This window comes from Nanorana parkeri, unplaced genomic scaffold (assembly GCF_000935625.1).
Source record: "Nanorana parkeri isolate BGI_ZX_2015 unplaced genomic scaffold, ASM93562v1 scaffold1267, whole genome shotgun sequence".
Classification (NCBI taxonomy): domain Eukaryota; kingdom Metazoa; phylum Chordata; class Amphibia; order Anura; family Dicroglossidae; genus Nanorana; species Nanorana parkeri.
The window spans coordinates 117,978-129,189 of NW_017307535.1; the positions used below are offsets into that span (position 1 = coordinate 117,978).

General features: G+C 48.0%; 1 protein-coding gene across 1 annotated transcript in view; it reads right to left on the minus strand.

Moving 5' to 3' along the window:
* The window catches only part of ANKMY2 (ankyrin repeat and MYND domain containing 2), a 45,104-nt gene that overhangs the window by 21,369 nt on the left and 12,523 nt on the right, over positions 1-11,212 (minus strand). The window contains exon 3 of the mRNA XM_018568956.1: positions 4,674-4,738. Within this exon, the coding sequence (XP_018424458.1) occupies positions 4,674-4,738 (65 nt within the window). The remainder of the gene's footprint in view (positions 1-4,673; positions 4,739-11,212) is intronic.

The following is an 11,212-nucleotide window of genomic DNA, read 5'->3' on the forward strand; positions in this document are numbered from 1 at the left end:
GGAGACGAGACCCGACCTGAGCGTCTCCTGGTAACGGGACGCCGCTGGGCCGGGCCCGCCACGTCATCACGCCGACTCAGCTGACGAACGGAAGGAGGAGAGGAACGCTGAGTGGACGCCGCCCGTCGCTTGGCAACGGGACGCTGGTGACGGGGCCGGCCCCGCCGTGGTATACTGCTCCGATGCAGCGTAAGTTCCTTACACTCAGCTCCTGAGAGCGACCCATGTTTGTAGAAGCGTCTGCATGCCGAGGTGCGTGATTTTATACACCTGTGGCCATGGAGGTGATTGGAACACCTGAATCCAATGATTTGGAGGGGTGTCCCAATATTTTTGGCAATATAATGTACGGTATATCACACAAAATGGCAAAAACCTCTAAAATATTCAGGAACTTTCTAAATATATTGATCAATACATTATTAATTTTTCCCAAAAAATTATGTAAAAATGTACTTTATAAACGGAGAATCTTTTTATAAACTCAGTGCTCACTAAGCCCCCCTGTTGTGGGTCACTTTATCCCAAACACCCCGTGATATGGACACATTTATTACAAGCACCAACTGTGTATACATGTTCCAAACAATCCATTATGTTTCCATAGAACTAAAAATAGTTATTTTTCATAACTTGTGGGAGACCCGGAGCCGCCACAATTCAGATTGCCAGCAGCCAATCAAAACTGAACTCTCCGCTACAGACGGCGCTTGCCTTTAGTTCTGCGCACACACCTTATACTCAGCATCTCGAGCTCCGCTGTTCAGAGCCTTCGGTGTGCCGCCTCTTTCATTGTCGGTTTTGTAGCGTTTCTCTGAAGTACAAAAAGGAATTGCGTCTCTTTTGTAGCATTAAAGCGCTCTCCTTCTATTGTATGCAGGAAACACAGAGAACGAACCTTCCCCTGCCAACACGGCAAGCTCCTCGGTGCTCCGGGCTTTCTGGTACCAGACACGCTGGCAGAAGCCGGGGAAATTGAGGGGCTCATTGTCTGCAAAATTGCTGGGCAGTCGGTGTAAACGCCTTGTTACTTAGTATCTCTAAGGGTTGCCATAGGAACAGGAACGACTGGAGCGTGTAGTAAAAATTGCAAGATAGAATCTTTTTGGGCTTTTGATAAAAGGGGTAACCAGAAATGCTCCAAATTCTATATGGACTTCATCAACCTGGGAAGACATCGGGGTTCACCAATTCCCCAAAATGCACAGCTGAGCCTTGTTGCCTTAGGACATCTGCGATATTGGGTCATGCCTACATCATAGAGCTCCTTAGACCTCTCTTTATAAGGGCTTGTTCACACGATGTCTGGACCAGATCTGCAGACGCAGTGCTATGCGTTTTTGACGCGTTTTTGATGCGTTCCACTTGCTGGAGTAGATTAGCTGCAGTGCGTTTGACGCGTTTTGCATTTCCTGACCGGACAAAATGTGACATGCAGTATTTTCTCTCCCGTGACCTGAACAGACTGCGCACGCGAGAACTGTAGCCCATAAAACACATAGGGATACATTGGGATGCATTTTTTTTTTTTTAAACGTGTCTTTATTAATTTTCAGGGATGCATTTTTAGTGCAGGAGCGCACGGAACTGGTCAGGACAGAATCCGGACGCCGTGTGAACAGGCACTAAAAACGGATACATTTTGGAGCTCCAAAAGCGATAGCCAAACAGATAATGGCACTTGCATGGTGCATTTTAGCCTCAACTTAATGTTCCCGCCAGGAAATGTTTTTTTGTTTTTTTTTTAATCCAGTGATATTATTGCTACCTGGGTGTCTGTTGGAGAGAATTTGGTACCTTTGCTGCTTTTAAGCCTGTGGTAAAATGCATACCTAGCCATCTAGCCACAACATTTAAAGAGAACTAGTCACCAATGGGCCTTATAATAATCTGAATCTTCATAGCACAGGTCTTATCTCTCAGGATATTTTATTATTTACTTGTATTCTCTGCCAGTTAGAGCAGAAGTATCAGACTGAGCGTCTGCTACATGAGCCGAGTGCTGATGAAAGATACACCAAAAAAAGTCAAAGATTTTAAGGATTCCAAATGGCTTTGTTCATTGGCAGTTTAACCCTCCTATAGCAGACCAGAGAGAGTGTCCTGTACCACCACTGAGCTCAGCAATGGCAGCTATTCTGACAATGAGCCGACACTTCCGCACTGACAGGGAGAGAATGCAACAAAGTAGCAGCATGCACATCAATCCCCAAGAGGTCAAGTTACACTATTATAAACAACTTAAGTGTGGAGATTTAGATTCTTCAAATTCTAACGTCTTATTCCACATTCTTAAAAGGAGAACTATGAGGTGAGTGCTTTTCACTCACCTCATAGTTCTAGCCGACCTGTGACAATGAGACTGTCACAGGTCGGCTCAGTAGATCGGGAGGTGAGCGAACACATACCGCCGTTCGCTCACCTCTCGATCCTGTCACGGCTCTCTGCCGTGACAGGGGAGGGGCTGGATTCCCCCCTCCCATCTGCCAGCGCTGACTGGCGGATCGGACGCGGGAGGGGGCGGGTACAGCTGGCTCTGCCTCTAGATAGGCAGAGCCAGCTGTCAGTCACTCAGCTGGGCGGATCCAGACATAATTGTTGGGATCTGCTTCAGCTGCGGCGTCTCAGTATACAGGAAGCTGTAGCTCGCGGTATACTGAGCTTAGGGTGATGGGAGGACGCTAGTTTGTGTCCTCCCTAAGGAGAACTATGGGGAAAAGCCCTGACCCCATAGTTCTCCTTTAAACCTACTCTTTCCCAAATCCTTAAACCCAGCTCTTAAAAAAGGGACAGCAAAGTAGCCAACGCCCCAAGATCGCTCCTGTGATGGACTACAATCTCACATTTAGTTTACCAATTGGTAATGAGATTGTAGTCCATCCCTGGAGCGGGCTTGGAGCGGTGACTACTTTACAACACACACAGGGACCATGGGGAACAAAAAGTAGCCCCCCTCCAGAAGGAAGGACAGTGTCAGCACCAATTCAGAGATGATTGGAGGATCTGCAGCCGAGTTATACACAAATATGATACATTGTTATTAGTTCAGATACTTGAGGCTGGGTTCACACCCGGGCGTTCTAAATAGGCTAGTTTTTTTAACCCCTTCGTGACTGACGACGTACAGTGTACGTCGCCAGCATCGGGGCTGTTTAAACAGACTCCCGGCGACTTTTGCCACCGGGAGTCTGTTTAAACTTGTAGAGCCGACTGTCGGCTTTACAACAGAAGCGATCCTGGCGACTTACTTGTCACCAGATCGCTTCTGTGTCCCGAAGAAGGGCCCCCCCACCGGACACCCCCGCAGTGCTTCCCGGGCTCCGTTGCCCCTCCTACGGGCCCGGGACCGGCGTCCTTGGTGTCCGCGGGGAGCAATTTAAAAAAAATTTAAAAGTCCCCCGCCCTCGTGAGCATGTGCGTCGCCACGTAAACACGCGTCGGGTGCGCCTACGCATGAAAACGACGAACTCGCTACACATGTTGGGTATCGCCGCGCACGCCGGAGTGAGAGCAATAATTCTAGGGCCAGTATTTTGGGGTATCTCTAAATTGATGACCTGTGGGGGCTTTTAAAGCGTCTTTTATTGACTTTTTGGGGTACTGCAGTTTTTCGCCGTTTCACGGTCGCACGCAATTTGTAAACTGGGCATGTTGGGTATCGTTTTACTCGTTGTAACCTCATCTTTTATATTTCATTAAAAAAATGTGAAATTTGTTTTGTTTTGGGGCATTTAATTAAATTTGTCACTAAATTTTGGGGTTTAATAAGGAGTTGCGCTAATATTGCGCAACATAAAAATTTTCAACTACCACCATTTTATTCTATAGGGTCTTGGCATTCAGAAAATATATAATGTTGGGGGGTTTTACGTCATTTTCAGGCCTAAAATGTGGAATATAACATGGGTGCAAAAAATGAAAAAAGGGCCTCAGTCATGCAGGGGTTAAGCCCGTTTTAAGCACATTTTTTTTGTTCACTGAAACGCGCGTTCGACGCTCGTTTTTTAACCTCCCTTGCGGTATGATTTTTACAAAAAATGGTTTTCCTTTTTTTTTTTTTTCAAACTTCCCGCCGGTTCCACCCCCCTTCGACGCGGACGCTCGCAAGTGACGGAACCCGGAAGACAGCAGCGGCCGGAGGACACAGCGGGGATCGCGGACAAGGTGTGGCTCAGGGGTTACCGCTTTGTTAACCCCGAGCCACACTCGGGAATACCAATGGATACGCGCTGAAATACGCCCCAAAGAAGCTCCTATACTATTTGGGACGTAGGGCGTTTTTCAACGCGACAACTCGCGCTGAAATATACGCCCAGGTGAGAACCATGCCCATAGCACTCAATAGGATTTCACTTGCTGAGCGCTTTTCAGCGCTGAAAAACGCAAAAGGTGTGAACCCAGCCTAATCAGTACTTGTATTTGCAAAACTGGTATTGGTGCATCCCTTATATATATTTATAAAAACAAAATCATACATTAAAACAGAGATGTACAAATCCCGGGAGCTCCGTGTGCTCCTTACAAATGACAGCGGCCTCCTAACTTTTGCATTTTTCTCTAGTCTAGTCTTGGTATTGGTGCATCCCTAGTTAATAACATTTTTACCCAGAGATGTGTTTTATGTGGTGTTCACAGTGCATTCTCCGTATACCCCGAGCAGAAAATCATCCTACCTCATCCAAGCAGTTCACCCGAACTTCTTTACTGCCCAGCAGCCGTGCGGCATCTTGAACGTTGCCTGTTGGAGCAAATGAGAAAAATAGAAGTCATCAGTCATGTAAAAAAACAAAAACGTAACAAGCATTTTCCTCAATTACTGGTGGGCAATGTCAATCATACAGCGGTTGCTTTTGAAACCGAACTTTGGAGGCAGCACAGTGACTAGGTGGTTAGTGATCCAAGTCAATCATAGCGTATATGCAGTAATTCCAACCCACCCCCAAATCTTGCAGAGATTCCAAATGGTAAGGATTTAAGCCGTACCCTAAACATTGCTGCAAAAGGCTAATTAAAAAAGAGGAGAACTATGGGGTCAGGGCTTTTCCCCATAGTTCTCCTAAGGCTGGGTTCACACCTGGGCGTTTTTCCACGCTTTCGTACTCGCGGAAAAACGCTCAAAACAGGGAAATGCCATTATTTTCAGTGTGCATGGTTCCCATCTGTGCGGTTTTCCGCGAGTACGAACGCGCGGGAAACCGCCCTACGCCCAAAGAAGTACATGTACTTCTTTGGGGCGTTTTGGTCGGGCGGTTCCATTCGGATACAGCCAAGTATCCCTCCAAGTATTCAATCCGCCTAGGTGTGAACCCAGCCTTAGGGTAACGGGAGGACACAAACTAGCGTCCTCCCGTCACACTAAGCTCAGTATACCGCGAGTATACTGAGACGCCGCGGCTGAAGCGGATCCCGACAATTATGTCTGGATCCGCACAGCTGCGCGACTGACAGCTGGCTCTGCCTATCTAGAGGCAGAGCCAGCTGTACCCGCCCCCTCCGTTCCACCAGTCAGCGCTGGAGGATCGGAGCAGGGAATCCAGCCCCTCCCCTGTCACGGCAGAGAGCCTTGACAGGATCGAGAGGTGAGCGAACGCCGGTATGTGTTCGCTCACCTCCAGATCTACTGAGCCGACCTGTGACAGTCTCATTGTCACAGGGCGGCTAGAACTATGAGGATGAGTGAAAAGCACCCCCCTCATAGTTCTCCTTTAAAAACTATAGGAATAGACATCACCAGCAATAAACTCATGCACCGTTATTCACCTAGGTCAGTGATGGCGAACCTTGGCACTCCAGCTGCTTTGGAACTATAAGTCTCATGAGGCATTGCAAGGCTCTGACAGCCAGAGACATGACTCCCAGAGGCAGATGCATGTTGGGATTTGTAGTTTTGGCACAGCTGGAGTGCCAAGGTTCGCCATCACTGACCTAGGGGGTCATGTATACAAAATTCTGCCCCTAAAATTCACACTGCAAGGAGAATAGTTACCAGTTCAAATTTCCACCAAGACAGTATAACCCTACAGGTCATGGTGAGAAGGGACTAAAGAAATCAAAAAGTCCTCCAACTAAATCAGTGCGTAGCACAGAAAAGCCTTCTTACAACACAAGGTATAAACATGTCTTATTCCATCACATGTCCCATTATTCCTTATTTCAGGACAATGGGCGGAGCTATGCAAATGATTCCTTTATACCCCCATCAGCCAGATGGACATCCAGAACCTCAGGTGTATAGAGCAAATATTGCCTAATATTCTAGAGCTATTTATTCCAAACTGCATTCAGTAATTTCAGGCTTTTTGGCCCATTACCATTGCAGTGTATGGAAGCCATGGCTTCTATGGGGGTGGGCTTGGGACCCAACAAGGCACTATACCCATGGCGAGAAGAGACTACAGGATTCAAAACCAAATCAGTGCGTAGCACAGTAAAGCCATCTTAGATTAGAAGATATTCACCATAATCCATGCAGCATGGTTATATTCAGGGGCGTCCCAAGGCAAGGTGGCACCCCGCCATAACGTCATTGCGGATGTGCGGCCATCTTATTGTCACCTGCCGGCTGCCCCCTTGCTGATGGACGCCAGCAGAGAGAGGAGGGGACGTTCACCCGGCGGGATGAGGTATGCTGCCGAGTCCCCTCCTCTCTCCTGACACTGTTGGGCTCTCATCAATGACCGACTTTTCATAGGGAGTGACACCAAAATGACTGTCGTTCCTTTTGGTGTCACCCGGGTGCGGGCCACACCCCCTGCGTGACACCACTGGTTATATTGTCTCATTGGGTCCCAAACCCACCCCCATAGAAGTACAGCTGCTGCAACAACTAATCAATTATAATCGATAATGAGAATGGTTTGTCGTGAGCAAAGTAGTTCATGCAGCATTTTCAGCTGAGAGTGTCCAATGTTTTTTCCGTGCACTTTCGAGTGATGCGCATGCAAAACTGCGCATTTTACCAGCTGCGTTTGGTGAGCCATTAACAAGAGACAGCACCGCAAGCACCACACACACACTTTGAGCGTGTTGCGTGAAGGTGCGCTCAGTGTGCTGCGCATTAATGCAAAGCGAAGGTGTGAACGTGCGCGCTCCATAATAGATTAGGACGCGACTCTCAGTATCTGACACAACATTGGTGTGCTATAGCGCGCCATAAGGATGATGCCGCAGGCTGGTTACACATTCTACCATGCACCAAATAAATTATATGCGGCAAAATAAGATATCGCATGCGGCAATATGCATTCTTCTAGAACCTTGGCTCTCAACTGGTGGGTCATGACCCAAAAATGGGTCACAACCTCGTGTTCAGTGGGTCCCCGCGTGCCTTCCACAGCCTCCCCCTAGCGCAGCACTGTCAGTTCTTGCACCAAGCAGCCATTCAATATATGCTGCCCAGCACTGAGTGTCAGCTTGAGGTGGGGTAGGCTGGGGGTATGCCCATGAGGGAGCTCCATCCATACATGCATTGCTTACAGCTCCCTTGTATACCCTGTAGAGAGAGGTGCCTGGAGCAGAGTGACATCGCATTCTAGCTCCTGACACCTCTACAGGGTGTGCAAGGGAGCTGTTTTTTTTTTTTAAGAGCCTGTGGAACGTGCGTCTAAAACAAACTCCCCTGTGAACAAAAAAAGTGAACCGTGAAATCACAGCACACAAAAAACGTGCACAAGGGTGCTTGGTCCTTCCTTTAAAGAAGGGACCTCGATTCCCGACCCCCCGGGGCGCAAGGCTCCTGACATGGGTTGAGACTGTTGGTCCACCTACCCGGAGGCAGGCGGACCCCGATCCTTCGGGGACCTGCCGGAACAGGTCCCTCACAGTACTGGGTAGTGGGATCTCCCGAAGAGAAACCCCCTGGGTGGGAGGAGACAGAGAACCCTATGTAAGGGCACAGAATCTCCTCCCTCGCATCGGGAAAAGGCCCCGAAGGAACCTGCACCCTAAGCAATCTGTGGATCAAAGGTTGAAAAACAAAAAAGTGCCAAATCATGCATGAGGTGCAATAAAGTGCCAGTGCACCACGCTGGGCCGGAGTGCAAAAATATTGCCCCGGACTAGCCATAAGGCCTGTCTTGGAGGCGAAGTGCAGAAAATGCAATGTGGTGTGTGTCCATGTGCACAGAGAGTCATGTGGGGTCCCACACCCTAGTGACTTTCTGAGCACACCTGGGACGCCACCCCCAGGGGGCACAACACCATGGGCTCTGCCGCCTCCCTACCCTCCGACCTGACCAAGTGTTTCTCCACTCACATCAGAAGGTAGTGCCGTCGGGGGTCCTCCCACTGTCTGGGGTCTACCCGTAACCTCAGAGCCTGACGCAACCAGCAGTGGACCGAACCGTCCTCCGACACCCACCATTACGTCAGAGGGTACTAGGATGCTCCCCCGTTCTGGGATCGGCAGCACCCTTCAACAACTGATAAGAACAGATACTACACTTGATCTTAGCCAAAAGGCGGAGAAGGGTGTGCAAGGGAGCTGTACAAGCAATGCATGTATGGATGGAGCTCCAGCACAGCATCCCACAATGCAATTATCTCAGAGTCCCGTGCGATTAATGCACTGTACCGCGCAATTGCACCTACAACGTGCTCTGGTGTGTGAAGAACATTGCATTGCCATTCATTTGAATAGCACCCCAAACGCATCTCACACTCACAGTTCTATTGCCAACATCAGAACGTTCGGTACTGCAATGCCATGCGTTCATTGCCGTGTGACTTGGGTCACAACTTAATGACCGAGGACAAATGTGGGTCCTGAGGTAACACAGGTTGAAAGCCACTGCTCTAGAACCTCCAATCTTGCTTCCTCTGGCCCTCTGTGTAGGATTTGTTCAAGTTTATGAGGAACAGTGAAGATGTCCTGTGTGAGCCCAAGTTGACGGGTAGGGTGGGTGGTGGTGGTGGGGGGTGCAGTTACTAATATTTTTGGGGGTTGCACAAGATAGTTGGTTGAAGGGAATTGAAGGGCCCCTAGAGCGGACTGACTGGCTCGTGAACTCTGACATCACCTCGGCAACAAGTAACCATACAATGAACACTGCGGTTCATGTCCTGGCTTGGAAAGAGTTAAGTGAAGATTAGTCAGCGGCCACAATGTGCTGTCTCCCCAATCAGAGTTCTCTGCCGGTCGCTGTAATCACTGCAGATTATGACTTGAATTTTGTCTAGTGCAGCTTACCACACAACGGATTTCATGACCGCTGCCCAGCGCCTGACACCGCGCCCTCAATACAGTAAATAAGTCTCCTCTGTCATAGTAGCCAAAAGTAAAAGGCACGGCCGTCTGGAATACAGCGACATGACCTTGGGGACCGCTGGGGTCTAGATTGGGGGTTGCCCCCTTTTCTTCAAGTGAAACCCAATCACTAGCGACGGGCGGACATTTTTTTTTGGAGAATGAGTTGCTGCTTATCATATGTAAATATCACAGTTGAGACTATTTTCCAGTGGGGGGGCCAGTAGCCCCTATCTCAATTTTGGTTGCCCCTGTCTGCCTGACATCATGTATCTGGGTTTCTGCTGCCATGAAACCCAGAATGCGGAAGTGGTGTATATGACATCACTTCCCCATTCTCGTGTCACTCTGCAGCTTAAGACGCTGGAGAGAAGCTGATGAAGCAGATCTGTGCTTCATCAGCTTCTTCAGGGGGGTCCTAGGTGACATTAGGGGTCTTGGAGACCCCTGATGTCTCCATAAAGAGGACCTGTCACATAGGGGGTTTTTATTAGCCCCCTATGTTATAGCAATAAAGCTTAGTGGGGAAAAAAAAATGAAAGTCCTTCCCAAACTTTTTTTTAAAGTTACACATAAAAAAGTATATATGATGGGGGCGCATACGTGCAAAAAAGACGATTGCGCCCATTACGCTGCACATGTTACATATCGCCGCGAACGTCGCAGTGAGAGCAATAATTCTAGGGCCATCAATCACTGATAACACTAAACTGATGAGCGGTAAAAGCTTTTAAAGAGTCGCCTATGGCCAATTTTGGGTATGGTAGTTTTCTGCGATTTCGCGGGTGTGCACAATTTTAAAGCTTGACATGTTTGGTGTCTATTTACCCGACGTGACCCCGACTTTTATATTTTACCAAAAAACTGGGTAATAATAAATGTTTCCTAACATAATGTAAAAAAAAAACAAAAAAACTTTTTTTTCAAAATTTTCAGTAATTTCTCCTAACTATAGTAAAAAATAAAAACCCGAAGTGGTGATTAAATACCACCAAAAGAAAGCTCTATCTGTCCCCAAAAAATGGTATAAAATTCATTTCAGTACAGCGCTGCATGATGGAATAAACGCCAGTCAAAATACCGCAGCGCTGAATACTGAAAAATGGCCTGGCCAGGAAGGGGTTGTAAACACAGCGGTCAGCAAGCGGTTAAGCTTATCTCTACGCTCTAAATACGAACTGAAAGTCTCCTTGCCTCTGTGAAGAACGCTACTGTATAGTGAGACCCGTCATATTCCTGTCTGAGAGGACAGCGGCATCACAGGCATTGTTTAACCCCTTCATGACTACGGCCCTTTTTTCCATTTTTGCACCCATGTTATATTCCACATTTTAGGCCTGAAAATGATGTAAAACCCCCCAACATTATATATTTTCTGAATGCCAAGACCCTATAGAATAAAATGGTGGTAGTTGAAAATGTTTAGCGTATTGCATATGCGCTTGATTCGTGGTAAAAAAGTTGCGCGTTTCCGAAGGCTACTTGGCTGTATCCCAATGGAAACGCGCAACAAAACGGCCCAAAGTAGTACCTGTTCCTTTTCAGGCGTGGGCCGTTTTGTAGCGCGTTAGTGACGGGCGGAAATACGCCAAGGTGGGAAGGAGAACATTGAATACAATGGGATTTATGTGAACGAGGGCTTAAAGCTGAAGTTTGATCTGCTTCTAGTTTGCCTTCCTTGGCTCCTCCCCTCCTCCTCATCCAAAAAATAAACTGTTTTCATTACATAACCTATTTTAGACTGACTTGCATCATCACTGGGTCTCTGTTCTTCTCTAATGCAGACAATTCATGGCTAGTGGGAGGGGCCGGCCTCAGTACTCCTCTCCAGAGCCCTCAGCCCTGATGCAAGCAGTGGGAGGAGTTAAGCAAATATGAAAAGGCCTTGATGGATACATGTCTGGAGGAGTAGACACTACTGGGCAGGATACATTTGCATGCAGACCCCCCCCCCATGTGACGCTGAGC